This window comes from Sciurus carolinensis, chromosome 8 (assembly GCF_902686445.1).
Source record: "Sciurus carolinensis chromosome 8, mSciCar1.2, whole genome shotgun sequence".
Classification (NCBI taxonomy): domain Eukaryota; kingdom Metazoa; phylum Chordata; class Mammalia; order Rodentia; family Sciuridae; genus Sciurus; species Sciurus carolinensis.
The window spans coordinates 22,261,850-22,282,624 of record NC_062220.1 but is presented as its reverse complement, the minus strand read 5'-3'; the positions used below and the strand labels follow the sequence as shown (position 1 = coordinate 22,282,624).

The 20,775-nt window shown below is 48.3% G+C and overlaps 1 protein-coding gene across 2 annotated transcripts in view; it reads right to left on the bottom strand.

Moving 5' to 3' along the window:
- Window positions 1-20,775, bottom strand: part of Plxna4 (plexin A4) — a 433,305-nt gene that overhangs the window by 99,862 nt on the left and 312,668 nt on the right. For both annotated transcript variants that reach the window (XM_047561306.1, XM_047561307.1), the window contains exon 5: window positions 3,735-3,835. In XM_047561306.1, the coding sequence (XP_047417262.1) occupies window positions 3,735-3,835 (101 nt within the window). The remainder of the gene's footprint in view (window positions 1-3,734; window positions 3,836-20,775) is intronic.

Genomic DNA, 20,775 nt, shown 5'->3' with positions numbered 1-20,775 from the left:
TGGAGGAAGGAAATGCTCTTCCCAGGGTGACCTGGGTGTTTGCATGTGTCAGAGCTTATGGCCTGTGCATTTTATCATATGAAAATTTAAGATTCTATCTTGATTGAAAGCATCTCAGAAGACCCAGGGACCTATTCTTGTTCACCTACCTTGTGGTGAACAAGTCAGAGGTTCTACTTGGTCATGAATTCTGGGAGGGCGAAGGATGGACTTATAGAGTGTCCTCATAGGCAGGCAGCCTGGGTCTGTGGGGGCTTATGAGCTGTGTCCTCCCAAGGGAGTTAGGGCCCCACACCATTGTCTCCCCTCACCTTAACCACAGGCTCAAGGTTACAGGGAACACTGCCCTGACCTGGCGGAGCACCTGGGATTTATAACAGCTTACCTTACCTCCTTTTGTCCTCCAACCACCACCATGAGAAGGCATTGTCCTCCATCTTTAAGAATGAGGATGCGGAGTTTCTTATACTGAGTCTATGGTCAAACCCTCATTATTTATGGGGTCCATATTTGCAAATTCAACTAATCATTAACATTCATTTGTGACCCCAAAATAAATATTAGTGGCACTTTTGAGCTCATTATGGACGTGCACAGATTGGCTAAAGGTTTGAGCCATCTGATGCACGTGCTCCTGACTGAGCTAGACAAGGCAAGGCTCTGCCTTCTTGTCCCAGCCTCCACATTGTAGACCAGTGTCCACTGAGGTTTATCTAGTGCCACATTTTTCAAGTTTTGTGCTTTTTGTTGACAACTTTACTGTTCAAAATGGCCTAAGTGTTGTGCTGAAGTGCTATCTAGTGTTTCTAAGCACATGAAGGCCATGGTGTGACTTATGGAGAAAATGCCCTCATTAGATAAACTTCATTCAGCTACCAAGTTACAATGCCGTTGGTCAGGAGTTCGATGTTAATGAATCAATGATGCATATTAAGTAAGCTGTCTCTAAACAGAAACACACATAAAACTAGGTTATGCATTAATCCATTGATGAAAATGTTGTGACTGGGGGTTTCCAGGAAACCTAAGCCTGTATTCCTTTTAAGAGCAATGACTTTGAATTGGCTACTTCAGCATTCCAAGAACTTTATAGGACATAGTGACTACATGTAATGAGAATCTACTATAGTTGCCCAAAGGGAATGGAAAAACAGTAGAATGAAACAGACAGTAAAGCCCCACAATTTTTCAAGGTGTGAGAACTGGATTCCACTGATGGCCACCCTGGTCGTCTTTCCAAAGCACCCCTTCATTTTCACATGCCGGCTCCTACTATGGCTTCTGGGTAAGGAGGGGCCCTCAAAGCAACAGTTCGGTGCTGGGTTCCACATGAAGAGAAGATCACTTGTACAGCCTGACTCTCTGTGAGCCTGGCTCTGTGCACGTGTTTGTGCATGTGATGGGCAACCTTCTCAATAAGACACAATGCCAGGTGAGCAGAACCCAGCAGGGGTGTCTGCTATTTAGAGGAAGGAGCTTGAGGCTGTGTCGCCCTCAGGAAGAGAATCATGCCATTAAAGGAGAACCATCCGGAAAATCACTGGGACAAACCAAAGTTAAAGAGACAGGGTGCTTGAGCTCTCAGATCTTCTCCAGCCTTGTCAAGTACCCTGCCCCATCCCCCCCTCTGTTTCACAAGGCTGCATGGTCAGCCAGCATTTGTACCCACAAGGTCTCCCACAATTCAGTGAAGTAGGTAAGTCAGACATCACCATCTCCAATTCACTGGTGAGGAGAATGGGATACCAGGGTGTGGAATTTGGATTTGATGGTAGAACACAGTTCCTGTAGAGCAGCTGGCCCCAGTGTAGCCTGATGGTCTCCTTCACAGAAGTCCAGACTGCCCCTTGGCCTTTGTTCACCTCTACTTTCTACCACTTGACAGGAGTCAGTAGTGTGGCACAGGAGAGGAAACTGAGGCCACACAGGAAGTAGTGTCTGATACCTTTTCCTCTCACTCCTGCTTAAGGGGATGGGAGGAGTATTCGCAGACCCTCTACCATTTTCTCAGAGCCTAGGTGCACCTAGTGCTCATAGGGCTCAGGGTCATGTGGGCTGGGGCAACATCGTGGCAGAGACCACCACCGACATGGGACCTGCCTTTGGGTCCAATGGGCATGGAGTATTGGGAAGGGGCCTGTTTGTCAGAATGTCCTTGAATAGTACCTATCCCATGCTGGGAGCAGCTGAGCCACCTCAAAAACCAGGTGCCTTCAAGCCCCTAGGTAAGGCAATGGGTAGGAACACAATCCCTTCCCCAGCGGCCTCACTGTGTGGGATGGAGAAAGCTCTCTGCTTCCCCCTTGCAAGGTGCCTGCTGGGGAGCTCTTCTGGGTTGATGGGAGCCCACCTGCATTCCGAGTGCAGTCTTGCCAGCCTCTTTTGTTGGGCCACTCCCTGGCTCCCCGGCTTGGTCACCAGGTAACCTTGGAGTGCTCGGAGTGCCCTTCCTGATCTGTCTCTGACTTTTGCAAGTCTCAGAGTGGCTCAGTGGTCTCCACTGGTTCCCATCACGACACTCCTAAGGGATTTCAGACCTTCCTTGAGGAACTCAAGGCCTCCCCATGCTTGAGACTGTCCCTCAGAGATGGGGAAGGTATCTTTTCCCTTAGAGAATGTGTTGGGCTGCAGAAATGTGTTTCTAACTTTCAGGATTTAAGGGGGTGTTCTTCCTTAAGGTGGATGGAGACAACAAAGTGGGGGGATGTCCACTTTCTCACAGTGATGGGTAAATGTCACTGGTTGCATGAGTTCCGGTGTCAGTGGGAAGACTAAAGTCAGCTATGGTTGGCTTCCCTAGGTAGCAATGTCAAAGGTCTCTGGATCCCCAAAGAAAGACCTTCAGCTCTCTATCTCTGCTAGTTCTGTGTACCTCGCACCCCACCTATAATATTACTGCCTTCTCTCCACTTCCAGAATAAGAAGGAGCCAGAACAAATGGAAGCACATAGGGACTGGGATGCAGCTCAGCAGTAGAGTGCTTGCCTGGAATGCACAAGGCCCTGGGTTCCATCTCCCACACCACAAATAATTAAAATAAAATAAATAAAATAAAGTAAAATAAAATAAAATAGTTGCACACAATTTCAATGTGGTGAGTGAGGCCTAACTAGCCCAATCCTAAGTTAATTTAAAAAATAAAATACAAAAAGGAGGCATTAGGGTGGGTGACAGCACTTGGGTCAGACTTCATTGGCCCAGTGACTTCAGTCCTAAGTGCATTGTAAGCCTGCTGATGGATGTTATGACAGGAGAGAAAAGGTTCTCAGGTGTCACAAACTTGAAGAGCACACTCAAGTACCAGAAAATTCTGTGAAGATATCAAAGATCACATATGTTGAGTGGATGCAGAGTCACTTGATGGACAGCACGTACCCTGGCCCATGTGAACTTGAGAAAAAAGTCCCATGCCTTTGTCTTGGGATTCAGTCCTGGGAAGTCAGTCTCCAGACAGATCATTCAGGAAAGTCCAGGAAGCTCCCTTCCTCTGGCCCTCCAGGGTGTAATTACCCAGTGTGACAATCATATCCTGACCTGTCCTAATCCCCAGACTGCCATTTCTATGTTTCTTATGAGAATTGGAGAATTTAAAGTGAAGCCAGAAAGAATAAATGAAGGGAGATAAAGTTTGCAAAGCATGCAAGAAAGAAAAGGGAGTCATGATGGAGAAGAGGAGGAGGAAGGAAATGCCTGGGAGGAAGTAGGAGGCAGGAGGGAGGGATGGCAGTACTCACGTGTTATGGAGCACACACCAGCCACAGTGGGGATCACCGGAGCCAAGGCACTCCCCACAGCTCCGATACTGACCGCAGGACTCCACGGGCACTCTGGTGAGCTAGGACAGCATGATAGGGAGAAAGGGGTCAAGATGTGCAGAATATCAAGTCACCCACTAGAAATGATGTTTTCTCAACATCACTGATCACAAAGGTTCTTAGAGCCCCAGAAGCAAAGGGATTCTGAGTGATCATGTTGGATCAGTGGCCACATAGTACCCAGGCGACATAGCCACGTACTACATTCTTAAATGTCTCAAAGAGTACAGTCTCCATAGAGTTCACAACAAATTGCTGTAAAAGATACTTATGTAATGCATATTTAAATTTTCCTACTACCGAAACAACAAACGGAAACCTCTGTGAACATTCAATCTGTCACACATTTGCTTCCATCAGTGTGATAAACCTGAATGTTTATTTCTCCATCTTTTGCTTCATGTTTGATGGAGTGTTTCCTTCTCTTTCCAGCCCCTTCTTCTGGTCTCAGTAGTTTTATTTTTCCAGATAGCACCTAACCCAGAGCAAGTACAGACACTCTTTCTCCCGGCCTTGAACCGGGGCCTTACTCACACTGTGGCTACTCCTTGTCCACTCTTCACTCTTTTTTTCCCATACTTTTGGCCAAATGGCTCTACAAGGTTTCCACTACGGTGCTTTCAAAAGTGAGCTTGCTCTTTCTCCTCCTGCCCACCCCTATAAAAACACTGCATTAGCTTTCACCCGCAGTTTTTTAATGTAAAATGTTCTGCGTCACTTTTTTTGCTTAGCCCACATGCTTCCATTTCCTGCATGCTCTTAACTATCTTTTGAATGTCATTTTTTTCCCCAGTGTAACTTTGCCCTTGTGTCTCTTACATGATTTTTTTTTTTTTTTTAGAGCCTTGGTCTCTATTCTTCATTTTGCCAGTTTCTTACTTGCAAAAAAATTAACTTTTTTTTTAATCATCCTTTTCTATTTGGGAGAACTTTTTATTTCAGTGGAAGGCTTTCTGTTCATCTTCCAGCTTGAACTAGGAGCATGTGCTCTGACTGACATTTGTAGTTCCTAGCCATGGGACAATAAGCAGGGAAAACTGTAAGGCGTGCTGACCTGGCTGAGCCCTCTCTGCTCGGAAGTGAACACGGAGGCTGTGTTTACCCTGCTGTTTCGTATGCATTTGCCTCTGTAAAATTATGTGCTCTTGGCAGGGGCCACTTGTAACTCACACGCAGGCAAACTGGCACCAGAGCCTACTCAATTAGTCTCGAAACTCTCTTTTGGAATTAATTAATAATTAATTCCAAGTCCCACATGATCTCTTTTCCTTTAATTTCCTTATTCCCTTTACATTTCTTTGTTCTCCAAAATACACATTGATCTTTCCTAATGATCATTCTGCATTTTTACTTCTTTCAAATTACCTTTTAGCCTCCCCCTCCCCTTGTTAAACTTTGCCCTTGACCCTGATGGCCATTTCCTGACTTTTTTTTTCCTTCATATTTTGAATTTTATCTTTCTATTTATGACTGCTCCTGTGATCTGCAGGGATCATGCGCAGTCTCTGCCTACACATGACCTTGCTATCTTCATAATTAACCTTGACCATCCATTTCTTAGGAATTATCCCCCTGCTTATGCATGCAGCCAGGAAGTTTCCCCATTCCCATTGCCTCTTCAATTTTTCCCCTGGCTCCTTAAGTGAGCACCATCATTGAAGCACAGCCCAGAGGATCTGGACTCTTGGGAATTCAAGAACAGCAATGAGGCCCAAAGACTATTCTCAATATTTCCAAGAGAAAAATGGAAGTCGATTATTGCTATTTTATGTTTATATACATGCTTATCATATGTGTCCCATATTAAAGGTAGGAAATATTCCATAATAAATGCAGTTTGTTTAGTAGACAGAATTTTTCAAAACATGATTCCTGGAGGGGAAAAATAATAAAAGGGACCATAGATGGTGAAAGTTGAAAACCACACAAGCCACATGGCTGTCATATGTTCAGCTGCTGGTCTGGCACTCCATATTTTGCATGGGATTAAAGAGAAAACCATGGCTTGTTCCATCAAAAGCATTTTCTTGGTCTAAACTTAATTAACATCCTCCCTAGTTTCTCCTATTGACATGTTCTATCATCTGCCTTGGATGGAATGTGCCTTGGGATTCCAGGGTGTGCCACTTTTAAGTAAAGAGCCAGCTGTTTGGTGAATCTGATATTCTTAAGAACCTTTGCATTCTAAAAATAGCTTGCAACTGGTGTTTAAAAATGTCAATATCCTGGAATTATAATATCTTTCCTCTTTTAATTTTAAACAGGAGTCATTTATTTTTTATTTTTTATTTTTTTTGGTCTTGGTTGAAAAGATTGTAGGAGCCTGCAGGGTAAGATGGAAAGCCTAGTTTTGCTGTTTACCAGCAAGGAGATTCTGTTGTCTCTGAGACTTATTTTGATCATCCTCAAACATGGATATAAAATCCCCTGTAATTCACAGAGTTTCCCAAATCACAGATAATGCTGGGGTTAGGAAACTGTTTTGTAAATGGTCAAGCAGTTTGTGAGCAATGCTATCTTTGACATTAATACCCATTCTTGTGGCACTGCCACATTACTTCCCTGCCACATCACAGAGAACTGCTCAGAGTTCTCCGGGGCCTCGTGAGTTCCACTGTGAGTTGAACATACCTGGAAGACTTGCTTTTTGAGTACCTTGATCATGTCATTTCCTCCTTGAATGGCGATGTCTGCCCTGAAATCATCCACTCTTCAGAAGAAACCCTGGACCTATCTGAGCTCTCTGGACTCATTCAGTGACTTCACTTGCACCTGTGACAGCTCTATCCTTGTTCTTTGATTTCATCTAGATGCATCTATGTGCAACAGAGGCATGAGTCCTGGGCAGTCATTATAAGAGTCAGAGTCTAGCCATTGCTTTGTCCCTAGTTCCCCAGGTGAACTTGAGCAAATCTCTCTCTGGGCCTCTTTTCAATCATCTGGAAATGAGGGGACTGGACAGGTCAGTTCTAACCTGCCCTTCAGTTCTGACATTCTTGCTTCTTTTTAGTGCCTAGACGAAAATCTTGCCCGGGGCCATCCCTTCTCCCTGGTTTAGTTTCCACGGACATCTACAGCAATGACTTCACTACTGTACCACTCTCAAGACACTGCACCCCTGAGGTCATCTGAGCATCCAGAGCTTTCTCTTCTTGAAGGCAAACAACCCAACTTCCTTTAGCCTTTCCTTGCAGGATCTTTCTATATATCCCAACATTTTTTATTACTCTCTTCTGAACTTGATCTAGGCTTTCTCCAATCTTTCAAATTCATGGGTGCTAAAACCAAGGAGCAGACAGGAATTCTGACAGACCAAGGAGAACAGCCATCACTATGTGAGAGTGAGGTCCACCCCTATCCCTTTTCCAGGGCGTCCTCAAGGAAGGGAAGGACCAGGGCGATCCCAAATCTCAGGACGAGGCAGAGCTCTTGAGCATGACCAAGCTCCTTCACACTGGCCAGACCTCTCCCAATCCACACCATGGCTTTGCCTTCCTTCCCTCTGTGGGTAATTCTGGAAAGCATCAGAGACTTTCCTGACCCTTTAAATCACTTTTGAAAACTGGATTTGGTCCAGTCACTTGTCTTCATACAAATGTGTATTCTAACGTTCCTGGTTACCTTTCATACTTTGCTAGTTTACGGCCTAGGTGACCAGGTGGCTTCTTAGCCACCGTGCCCCTATGACTTTCTCTCCCTAAATACCTGGACTCTCCACCCACACCTAACACCCAACAAGCCGCAGCTCCATCCCCCACCTCGGCTTCTCTCCTGACACTGGAACACAAACCACTCCAGATGCAGAGCCACACGATTAATTAAAAGCACCCCACGCTGATTAAAGTCTTAAGCTACGGTGCCAGGCATGCTAATTAACTGAGTGAGGGAATTCAGACCACAGGAAGAGGCGAAAAAACAAAGTCATGGCGGGGTAGGTGGCGGCAGACTTCTGTTTTGGAGAATAAATCACACATCTATGTGACCTAAGCTATCATGGTGATAGATGGTTTCAGAGACCAGAAAAGATTGAGGTCCGTCCCCTGGCCATTGGACTCCAGGAGAGGTGTGTTGATTGATGTGGCTACAATACTGCCCTCACTATTTCCAGAGATAGGAGCCCTACTGCCTCTCGGAAACTCCATGTGTGCCTCCACTGTGCTAGGGGAGAACTTGATCCCTGGGGTGGGGTCTGCACATAGTTGTCTTGGCACATTGTCTCACTTTTTTTTTTTTTTTTTGTGGTGCTGGGGATTGAACCCAGGGCCTTGTGCTTACAAGGCAAGCACTCTACCAACTGAGCTATCTCCCCAGCCCCACATTGTCCCAATTTTGTGCAAAAACTCATCAGGAAATATGGCAGCAATTTCACCTCCAGGTACATACTCAAAAGAACCAAAAGCAGGTCTCAAAGTCATATGTGCAGAACTGAGTTCACAGAAGAATTATTCACAGCAGCCAAAAGATAGAAGCAACTCAAGTGTCCAACAACAGATGAATGAATATAGACAATGTGGTATACATACAGTCGAATATTACCCAGCCTTAAAATGGAAGGAAATTCCGGATGAACCGTGAGGACATAATGCTAAGTGAAACAGGCCAAACACGAGAGGACAAATATACGGTCCCACTTATTGAGGTCCTTATAGTAGCCAATTCACAGAGGGAAAATAGAATGATGGTTGCCAGGGGCTGGGGGAGGGAGGAGGGAGCTCCTGTCCAGTGGGTCCTGAGTCTCACTTTGGGAAGAGGAAAAGCTCAGGAGATAAATGGGGCAGTGAGGCCTCAACTGCGGTGTGAATGCCTGTAATGCCACTGAGCTCAGAAACAGTTAAAATGGTCAATGTCATGTTATGTATATTTTGCCACCATAAAAAAAAAAATTAAAATAGCGACCTTTTGAAAGGGCTGTGGCAAGTGATCTCATCTTCAGCATGGCAGCAGGGCAGAGTAGATATGAAAACACCTGTTCTCTGCTTAGCTCGCTGGGTCAAGGGGAGCAGCTTTCTCTTGGTAGACTAATATATTCATGTTTATGAAGTATTCTGAGATCCTTCAGTGAAAAGGTAGGCATTGCTATGCTTTTCAATTGAATCTCAAGTGGACAAAAGATTTGGGGATGAATGTCGCCTACCACATATTGTTATGTAACAGACTCGGTCCTTCTTAAGCTCTGGACATCCATTTCCTGTTCTGGAAAAATAACACCATAGCCTTGTTCTACCGAAAACTTTTCCTTCTCTTCTGCTTCCTCCAAGAAACACAGTGGGATGGGGTTCAAAATCCAGTAGTCCCTGAGTTCACGAAATTATCTTGTTTGGATTTCCAGTTGTGACCAGGAATTACCTGTGGGCCCTTCCCCAACCCCACTTCTCTTTCTCCCTAGACGACCTCTTTGGGACACAAATGGCTTTGCTTTCTTCTTTTTCCACCAAGATAAACTTCCTTCAACAAGTGTAGTTTGTTCTGGTTTTGAACTATTGTGAACAGAATCGTCATTTACTTTTTAAAACAGGACCATCTACCTACATCAACCCTATCCTCTCTCTTACTCACCCAGTGTGAATGAACAAGACAGTGGCTTAGGACAGGAAGGCAAAAGTGACCGAGAACAGAGAAAAGGGCCCACACAGGATTCAACTCCCAGCCTTGGTCTTCAGAAGTTTCTGCATCTGATGGGCTGAGCCCATGGTCTGGAGGACCTGGAGCCTGGGTTTGCTCCTAGCAGTTGGAGCAATTGTCACAGTTCCCAAGAAGTCTGGCCCACTGCTGCCCAGCTCTTGCCGGGCTTCCCTGACATTTCTCAAGATGCTCTCCCCTGGCAGTTGGGTCCCACTCTGCCTGTTGCTGCTCACGTTCGGAAGGTGCCTGCTGCTCTGTTGATTACATTCAGAACTGTTCCGGAGACACCACGCACAGCCTCCGTGTGTATCTCTCATTTGTTTAAGCATTTGACATCCTGGTCAAAATGTGAGTTATTACTCCATCTCTGCTCTTATAATTGGATGCTAATGCCACAGTGGCTACACTGAGCCTGATGGTTGGAGTTAATTTAAATGTCCAAAAGGCTTCTTAAGTACCCAATTTCCTTCAAAATTGTCAAAAAAAATAAAAGAAAAAGAAAGGAAAAAAAGAGGCAAGACGACCCATTAAGAAACTCCAAGAGGTTGCTGGGGAGCTTTAGGCTGCACAGATGTGGCACTTGGTGCTGTCCTTCACGCTGTCCTATCTCCTGAGTGAGGGAAGCAGAGTTGGGAAAAGCCAGGCCCTTTCTAGAAAAGCATTATCTTGGAAACACACGGGCACCTCAGTGGCACGCTCTTGGGGAGCCCCTTACAGCCTCTCCGTGGGCCTTTCTTTGGTTTGGTGGCTTCTGATTCCTCTTTAGGCCTCATTTGAGTTGACCGGGGCCCAGGCCAGGATTTCAGAGGGCCTCTCACAGCCAGGTGGACACTGGTGGCACAGCAGTTGCTCAGGAAGCTGTGTTTACTCCACGTCACTCCGGATGCCTGGAATCCCTCCACTCACAGTATCTTATCTCTGAATGTGGTCAACTCGTAAGAGAGACAGAGACCAGGAGGCTGGTCACGGCTGTGGGTTATGACTCCCACCGCTTTATTCCTTAAAGTAGCCTTGTATGCTATAGCCTCATGGTGAACAGGGAGGGTGGAGTTCACGTCCCCACCCCTGGCTGTGGGTGTGGCCCAGGTCTTGATTTGGCCAATGGGATGGAGCAAGCACAAGGCCAGAACATGCTTGAGATGTGCTTCTGTGCTTCCCGTTGCCCTCTTGCGCTTCTGTCATTGCCAGAGAAGAGCTTCCTCTGCCTCCTCAGATGAACCCCAGAAGAACCCATGAAGAGTAAGACCTGAACCCTGTCCACAGCCAGGGGACAAATCTAGCCAGGACAGCAACTGGAAGCACACATGTCCAGCTGAGCTTGGCCGAGAGAGCTGCCACGTGATTGCTCTGCAAATCCATGGGTACCGGAATGGATGCTGCAGTTGCTCTGAGTTCTGGGCTGGTTTGTTATACAGGTTTATTGTGGCAATCGCTGGCTGATCCATAGGTGCATGAGAGGGAAGCTTGCGGTGGGGTGATTCTTTCCACCCTGGGCACCAACGATGAACAGACACTGAGGTTGGTTGTGGCAGGCGTATGTTCAGAGAAGGTCACACACTGGATCCAGCAGGCCCAGTGAATCTTCTTTGGTCCTTCCATGCTGACCATGTTCACTTAATTCTATGACTGTGCATCAGTAGATCTCAGGAAGGTCCAGTCCCAGAGCATAGCACCAGAAAAGACTCTGGACAGAGAACACAGCTCTCTGGAAGCAGAAATGCTCCTGGACCCCTGGTTGACCTTGTGGCTGCCCAAGTGTGGGGAAATGACTTTGTCTACTTAGTAGCAGTGAGAGTTCCTTGAGAATGGTTTGCTTATTCATGGGCCATGGGGTAATCCAATAGGAACTGCACTTGAGAGAGTGACACACAGGGTCAAGGGTAGCAGTCATGGTTGCCACCATTGTCCCCACCTGCCTGTAGGGGTTAAGGTTGTCCATACTTCGAACAGCAAGGACAATTTCCCAGAGCATGAGGCCTGTGGGTAGAGGTCCCAGCTCTGGTCTATTCTTGACACACGGGTGACCTTGGGCAGATCCCTCCCCATCATTAAGCCTCAGTTGATTCATTTTCTGATAGGAGACCCACTTCTGCTCTGCCTTCGAGAATTGGTCACAAAATACTACTGATCCAAATGGTCTGGGAAGCTTTCTGCAAGTGAAAAGTAGCAGATGTTGTGGAGAGCTGCAATTTGCTGCTATTAATAAGTATAAATGCCTAATAGGAAGCCAGTTTGCTCCGGGAACTCTGGACAGCCAAGGAGCTAGTGCCGACGCCGGAATCATCAACATATGCTGGTTCTCATTAGCAAACGGCGGTAGCTGAGAAGCTGGGCGAGGATTCTGCAGCGCCTCCAGAAATCACCCCATCCTCGCGTCTCCCGGTGTGGGCCACGCTGCAGTGGCGTGCTCCTTATTAGCCAGACCCCTTACCACGCGGGAGAGCAAGACCCCTCCCTGCTGCACAGATGGGAAAGGCATGGCCCAGAGAGGCTGAGCAGCTTGCTCAAGGTCACGCAGCAGGGTGATGGCGAAGGTGGAAATTGAAATGAAGCTGGGGCTGCCACCCACGGTCAGACCTGCCAAGTACCACTGGCTCCCTGCATGCAGTCCTGGGGAATTGAGAAACCTCTGATCCTGCCATTGAAAATTCTGTGGTACTGCAGGTAGCTTATTGTAAAATCAGGAAGGTTTGACTGAGGGGATCCTCTTGTGGGCAGAGAAACCCAAAGCCGAGTAGGGGTACTTGAGAAAGACCCAGGGGGCTCTCCCAGAACCTCCAGAGAGACTCCCTCATTCCTTCAAATGTGGTTAGGGAGGAAAAGAGAGTTTGAAATAGCTTTCCCTCAGTGACTGGTGAGAAGCAGGAATCGGGGAGAAGACAGTCCTGGGTTCGAGTCTACATCTGCCACTTCCTTAACCTCAGGAGCTTCCTTTCCTGCTTGTATGCACCCTGAGGATTGTCTTAAGGATTAATTGCCGTGGCACAGAGGAATGTGTCAGTATAATGCCAATAACAAGTCTTCATTTATTGTCCCAGCACCTTGTACAGAGAAAAATCATCTCCCTTCCCCCATGGAAAATGAGAATTAATAGACCCACTTGCCTGTGTGAATGAATGAAGGAAGGAAGGCTGGAAGGAAGGAAGGAAGTTGGTCCCTTTCAAACTCCTACATATTCTGAAAATCTCATTTTCTTTGATACTGACAATGTCCCCAGCTGAGCTGTGATTGGGGACAACTGATTTGGCAATCTTGGTTCTACTCTAAAACCTGCCATCTCTGCATTACTGCCACACATTCCTTTCACAGTGTGGAGGTCAAAGTATCCCCTCTCCGGACTATCATGCTCACGTCATACAACAGGCTCAGGAGACCTGACCTCTGGGGTTGTGGTGTTGCAAGGTGGACATTTTCCTGGGTCAGTTCATGAATGCATCTGATGGAGAAGACAGGCAGCCATACCCGAGTTCTGCCCAGAGAGCATTCCTGCCAAGGTGCAGGAAAAATGGAATCTAGGGTGGAAGAATGTTCTGGCATTTACAGAGTTAACATGCTGAAAGGGACCTTGGAGACAAATATAGCTCTAATCCCCTGTTTCTCTGTGGCTGCAGGGATTTGTCCAAGGCCACACGGCTACCAGCACTATTCTTTTAACACCAAATCCCCATACACTGCTGGCCAAGATGCCTGTTCTTGACCTAGTCTTAAGGTCAAGGCTGAAGGAAGAGGCAGACTCTGGGACCCACTCACAAGTGGGGGATGCAAAGATCCCTGCCCAGCCCAAACCCAGCAGGTGCGAAGGAGCCTTTGTCCTGGGGATCAAAGTGTTTCTCCTGCTCCAGCCATCTTTCACCGAGTGACACTGACAAAGACAATGTCCCCATCTGAGCCCGGACTGGGGACCTGCTGGTGTGAGTTTCCCAAGCTCGGCCTGCTCAACGGGTGCCTTTGTTCCAGCAGCCAAGAAGGAGAGGGAGGGGGAGGGACTGGCACTTTGACACCTAACTCCAGGCCCAGCAGGCGGCTGAGCCAAGCAGGTCCCCAGGCATATGCCAGGCCCTCTGGCAGGCTGGCTCTGGCTCTTTGTGGGAAGTGGCAGGGCAGGCAGGGCAGGCTCTCCTCCACCCAGCCTCTCCCCTTCCCTCTGTCTTCCTCTGTCAAGGGCACTGCCGACCAGTGACCGACCCCAGCAATGGTCTGTCTGTTCAAACCAAGGAGTAGCGTGCAAATGATCCACTGCCGTGAGCTGCAGTGACCTAAGCGGGTGCAAGGGCGCTTGCACCCTCCTGTGCATTGTGGGGGTCTGGGGGCACGGGCAGGTGTTAGCAGATGCTTACACCTTCCCTTGCAGACAGCCTGCCTGGGCGCGCAACTGTTTTGGATAGGAGATAAATGTCTTTCTTCCAAAAGGAATTTGACCTAGGGAAATGTCACATTGCCCAAAGGCATTAAAAACTGACACCCCTGGGGTAGGGGAACCTTCTCGGTCCTGTCAATACAAAGACCCGCTGAGGAAAACAGGTGCTGCTGGCTTTAGAAGGAGGTGACAGAGACCACAGGGGTTCCTGAGAAGCTTAAATCTGCTTCCCTTCCCCTAGTTCCCTGCCTCCAGGTACCCGCCTGACACTCCAGCACACACAGGGGCTTCCCTGTGGGGTTGGGGCTCAGACTGCTGTTGAGGGTAGAGAGGCAGGGTCATCCATGTCCAGGTCGCTTTTGCTCACACAGGCAAAATGTGTGTTCTTCATGAAAAGAGGCTGCTTAAAGGGCATTTTCTAGTAATTCTTCAAAAACGAAAGAACAGTGGTTACACGGAGAGCGTTGTAAAAGGCTGGGCTTTACACAGGTATGAACTTTTGGGGGAGTAATTTGGCAGTTATTACTAAAACATAAATGACTAGCATGTCTCCCTCTTGACATCTTTCCTACAGAAAGAGCAGCCCCTGGGCATAGGCGCAGGGCTGTGCATATTCACTGTATGTTTATATGTGCTAATAACTCTTTGGAGATAACCTAAGTATCCATCCACAGGGGATTGTTAAAACAAAGGGTGGCATGTCCTACTCTGAGAAAATTCTGGTCTGCATCTATTGACACGGGCATGTTTCAGGAAAAGCATATGAAGGCTCAATTTTTATTTTTTAAAGATAGCCTGTATAGCAGGTATTCACATATGCAGAGACATTTTTGGGCAAAGAATAACTTATAAAGAGATAGTAAAACTGCTAATGGTGGTTGACTCTGAGAGAGTTGAATTTTTCACAGACAGGATATAATTTAAAGCATTTTTTAACTTGGGAAATTAAAATAATTCTTGCAAGATGCTTTGACCTTTCGTCTTTTAAACCAATTTACTTAACTAGTCAGTTCAAAATTTATTTTAGGGTCAATGCTTTAGTTTTTTAAACATCCACAAGATTTCTAACATTCTAGAACGATGTAAAAGGTTCACAGCTGGCTGGTTTCTCCTTTCTGGTCCACTTTATGACCAGGGGCACCCTGGGAGTGCACCCTGCCCCCAGAGACTTTTCTTCTTGCAAAAGTAACTAGCTCATATTGGTTGGGGGAATTATTGTTTGATATTATAGTTGTCAAGTGAGGTTTCCTGCCCACCCAAAAGACCCCCCAAAGGAAAACAGTGCCATCACCACCCACCATAGGGAGGACTCTCATCTCACCCTACAGAAGTTACTGAGCCAAGACCAGGGCACCTGTGTCCACGGTCCCCACATGGACAGACTCCAATACACACACTATGTGTGGATCAGTGTAGTTTCCATTGAAAGGAGTCATGGTGTGTGGAGCATCACTGGGCTGGGGGTCCTGAGACCTGACCCCAACTTGCAGTCAGACTTTGGGCAGGTGTCCTTACCTCTCAGGATCCTAGCTTTCAGACCCAAATGGATCTGATTCCATCTTGATTAACTATCTTAAGACTAGCAAAGCCCCCAGGAGTCTCATCCCAGGGTTTCCCCTAATTTTCTGCCCATCTTAGGAACTTCATCTGTCTGCATAATAGGGATGCTCAGCTCTGCCCCTGTCCTAGTTCTTTTGATCCCAGAAAAGTAGGATGACATCAACTCAACAGATACTTTGAATTCTAAAAAAGGAAATGACCACAACTTGTGATGATACCCTCTGAAGCCTCCCGTGTGGCCTGTTGCCACTTTTCCTCTCATCGATTTGAGCAGTGGTGTGGGTGAGTAAGGGGCCAGCATGCCCAGCCTGACAGGATGGAGACAGCATAGGCTTTCAAAGTCAGCCTGAGGTTCCAGCCCTGGCTCAGCCACTGCCTTTGGGTCAGCTTCTTTATGTTTTTGAGCCTCAGTTTCCTCGTGTGCTTAATGGAATAATAATGATCCTTCCCTGTTGGGAGCTAGTTAAGTTCTGCTGAAGAGCTCAGTGAGTTCATCTTGCCTGTCCATACTGGGTCAGGGAGACAGTCAAGGGCCCAACTCTACCATACCAGCTGTTGGGACACAGCTCCATCTGCCAGGGCCTGACCCCACTGGACAGGGCCACTGTGTCTGGTGGGAGATGACTCCTCTATTCCACATCTCAGGCAGCTAAGGAATCTGATCCATGGTAGACCATGGTTTGGAATACAGTCCCCCTTTGAAATGAGAAGTGGCTGTCAGGGCTCTGTTTAGATATAGGACTCCGTGAGGTCAGAAATAATTGCTGGCCTGGGGTGTGTGTATGGGGTATTAGGGAGCTGTTTCCTCCTGGCTCATGTGACCCATTCTCTGAGGACATGTGTGGGGTGGCCTGGGAGACCACCCAACCTCAGACCCCCTCTCTGTTCACTGAGGCTTCTTCCATATCAACAAACAATACTGAAGCTCTGTAGATGGAGAAAGTTGGAGGAAGATCTAGAAGTGTAGAGTCCATTGATGGCTTTCAATGACACACTGCTGGGCAGGAGCCAGTGGGCCCCCTCGGGAGCCAGGATGTACAGCTGTTGGCACCTGGGCTTTGCAATCTGAGATACTTGCTCAGCCACCTCAGCTTGGTCTAGCATCTTTTATCCTTGAGCCTCCAAGAGGGATTACAGAACATAATACACAAAAAGCCCTCAACGCCTGCCCGGGAGCATGCTGGCCACATCAGTGATGGCTGGCATGGCAGTCAGGACAACCAGATACTGTTCCCCTAAATAAGAAGTTCATCTCCAAAGGTATCCAGATGGGCCCTGTATTGGATGAATACTTCAGAGGCTTAGGAGACAGTTGTGATGGGACCTTATGAGCCCAGTCCCCACTCAGTGATGTCCATGGTCCCAGTGCTGCGGAACCCCTTTCTATCAATAGGGGTTTGACCACATAGCCAGCCCCAGACTTCCCTACGAGGCCCTGTCTCTTTCTCTTCCTTCCTCAGCTTTTAGGAGAGCTTTCCTTCATTTGTTTTTTTTTTTTTTTTTTTGAGTTATATCAGGCAGAAAGAGAAGCCCAAGCAGTTCATGGTGTTGCTCCTCCCGCCCGGGCAGGCTAGGCGGGCTGCAGCGGTTCTGTCAGTCTCATGAAGTCAAGGTCATCTGTGGACTTCCTTTATTCGGGTTTCCTCTGACCTCTGTGAACAGGCATAATCAAAAGCTGGCTGTGGGTCTAGGACAGAAAATCGAGCTTGGCTCCCAGCCAAGCACAAGAGGCCATGCTGTGTGTCGGCATGTGGGGACACGGGTTGGCACGGCATGTCTGGCAGGCCAGGGTCAGGCAGCGAGGCCCAGCATGGTGGCACTGGCACAGAGTCCAGCAGCCCCTGCTGTGACAGGGACACGAAGATGCAGCCTCCAGACACGATTAAATACAGGGCATTTGCTGAGTTTGCAAACAAACCTGCAGGATATACGGCTGAGGCAGCAGCAAGGAAAACAAATGTCACCGTTTGGGGCAGGTAGCACGCCACGAGCGGATCCATTTCAGATGCGTTTCCTCCTCTATTAAGTTAGCTCCGATGCTGCTGCGAACACAGCTCCACCTGGGCCAGTGTCTGGGGCATTGGGGCTGGTTCGGATCATATGACCCTCCTAGCAAACTCACTGTACTGTCACTTGCCAAGTTGTGGGACACCCCTCAGGGATCCTCACCATACAAGGCACTTGGCAAGGACTGGAGAGGAGGGAAAAGGAATTGGGGTCTCGACCAACAGCCTCCAAATCTAGTTGCATGTCAGAATTGACCACAGAGCTACTAAAAAATGCTGAGACTCAGACCCAGCAAAATTAGAATTTCTAAGTCAAGCCTCTGTATTTTCCCAAAGCACTGTGCTCTACACAACCCACCTGCCCTCAGCTTTCCCCATGAATGACCTGACTGCAGACTAGGTTTGGAATGACTGGACTTGGCCCTAGGGAGCAAAGGCCTTGGAGACCTAAGGATGATGTGTCCTTGCTCTGGAGTCTCACAGTCTAACAGGTGCAAAGCTGCTGAGCTCAGACGCAGGGTGGAGAAGGACTTGGAAATAACACCAGAGAGCTGGACACAGCTTCGCAATTTAGGAAGCAATTTCACAGCCATGATTGCACATGACCTCCACCACAACTTGGCCAGGTAGCCAGGTCAGGGAAGACAGCCTCCATTTCTCAGATGAGGACACAGGTTGGAAGAGGTTAAGTGACCTGCCCAAGATCATGCAGCTGGTGAGTGGCAGGGGCAGGACTGTAACAGGGTATCTTGTCCATGACCTACAACTACTCCCAGGCATGGTGCAGCTTCCCTGCTCCCCCGACCCCCTCTCTCACAGGGGACAAGTGGCTCCTTCATGACAAGCTGCCAGCCACTGTCCAAATCATTTGTGGGGCAAGAGGCCTCAAAACGCCATGAGCGTTGACATAGGCAGAGCCGGGGTTAGAGAAGCCCAGTGCAAATCTATCTTATAACGGCTCCTTGGCTGGTGTGTTTCCCTGGCAAGCTCTGTCTCCATATATAGGACACATTTCTCCAAATAAAGCTCCATCTTCTGCAGCTGGGCAGGATTCTAGGCAATGGCTGTGTGAGACCATGTCACCCGGGCAGGAGCCGTTAGGGAATAGCGTGCCTGACTTTTTGAGACTTTACCAATTTTGGAATTGTTCTGCTGGCTCTGGGGGCAGCAGACTTCACAGCTGGCCTGTGTCCTGGGTCAGCTGCTGCCCAGAGCTTGGTAGAGCATGCACATCCCTTCTTGGCACTCAGGAGTAGAGTCTGGGGACGTGAAGCAGCCAGAGTCCACAGGTAAGCCAGCTCCTCCGGATTACCTTAACTGTGCACTGCTCCCAGCATGCTCAGGGTGAGATGTGAAGGGACTGCTGTGGTGGCCTTCCCAGCTGTGCAGAGGAACGCCCCAGATCCTGCAGGCTCCATAGATGGAGGACGGGGGGCGGCAGCCTGGCTTTCTGGGCTGTTCGCCCTGGTCCTTCCAGCTCAGCTTCCTAAACTTAGGGATAATTCAGCCAAACCCGGGACACTGAAAGACGTTTGGCCAAGGCGGACTTTAATAAAACCAGTTCTTCGGGACGCAGGGTGTAGGTGGAAGAGTTGGTGAGAAGGATCCCCACACAGGCAGAGCTGCCCGCCCTGAACCAACCCTGGAGAGGGCATCCCTGTCCCCCTGGCTGCTCTGCCTACTTTTCCTCCAGGAGTGCGGATATAAAACACTGCCAACCCAGCAGCTGGCACATGGGTGAAAGGAGGCTGCAGGCCAGCAGAGGGTGGCAGGCGACCTGCCACGGGGCAGGAAAGGTGGCTCTGTCCACCTCACAGCCCTCGTTGATTTCCCTTCTTGTCCTTCTCAGAAATCAGACATCACCCGGGGGACGGCGCTCACTCCTCATTTGGCACGAGTGGACTGGCGTCTGGCTGTTTCCGGGAGCAGAGCCAGGGGGCAGGAGTGAGAGTCCTGTGTCCCCGGCGACCCCAAGAGCAGGGCACGCTGCCCGACAGCCTCTGCCCTTCAGCAGCCTTTTCTCCTCTCTGCTCCTCCTTGTCCCCTGTGACCAATCTCTGGTGACGCTCACAAGCAAGAGTCTGTGCTGAAGTTGAGACTTTTGGGGATGCTTAGAAAAACTGCCCACACTTGTCGAGACCACAAGGAAGACATGGGAAGAAAAGGAGAGAGAGAGAGAGAGAGAGAGAGAGAGAGAGAGAGAGAGAGAGAGAGAGAGAGAGAGAGCTGTACAAGCCTAGACTAAGAATCCTGGAGTCAGGTGAGAACTTAAGGCCACCTCACGCAACCGTTCATTGCAGGCATTCATACAATGTGTTGCAGGTTCCACTGATTTGAAGGAAAACAACAAGAACGGGGCACATCTTTAACTGCGATCAGACGTGACGTACAAGGCAGCTCTGTGCAGCATTAACAGTACTGATCTGCACTGTTGCCCTAATTTGTTGCTTGTGTGCACGGTAATCTACTCATAATTACGGACACAAAGGATGGTGCTTGCCTTATATTTCATGGTGACTTAGCCCCTAACAAGGTCCCTCCATCATCACTAGCACATAGATATTGAGCCTCATAGGGATCAGGGCATGGACTGGACACCTGGAGTAAGGTGCAGACCCCAAAGTCTAGACCCACTGAAGCCCTTGGACCTCTCGGGTCTTCTCCCTGCAGTGGGTGGTGGTACAGCTAGGCCGGTGAAAACCAAACTAGAGCCACACACAGGCGTGTACAGCAGTTTGGATCATACACGTGCACACTTAAAGCTACCGAGATCCTTCATTAGGTGAATGGGTCAATGAACGGTAGATCTAGACGGTGGAAGATCATTCAGCACTAAAAAGAGACGAGCTATCAAGTTAAGAAAGGACCAGGAGGAATCATCAGCGTGTATCACTAAGTGAAAGAAGGCATTCTAAACAGACTCCATAGCATAGGATTTTAACTATATGACCCAGAAGTAAAACTATGGAGACAGTAGCAAGATCAATGGTTGCCAGGGGTTACAGGGAAGAGAAGAATGAATAGGCAGGGCACAGAGGATTTTTAGGGCGGTGACACCATCCTGTATGATATCATGGAGAGGAATCCATGTCGCTATGCACTGTCCCAACCCAGAGAACCTAGGACACCGAGAGTGAACCCCAAGGTAACCCACGGACTCTTGGTGGTAGTGACATGTCACTGCTGGCTCATGATTGTAGAAAGTGTGCCACTCTGGTGGGTCATACTGAGAGCAAGGAAGGACATGGGGGGCCTGGAGGTCTAAGGGAACTCTCTCTGCTCAGATTTGTTGTGAAACTAAAACTGCTCTTAAGAAATAATCTTAAAAACGGTAGGTTAGGAAAAGAGACAAGAACCCATCCTTCTGGGGTTTTTAGTGACTGTGTCCACCTTCATGTGTCCCTCCTGGCTCACT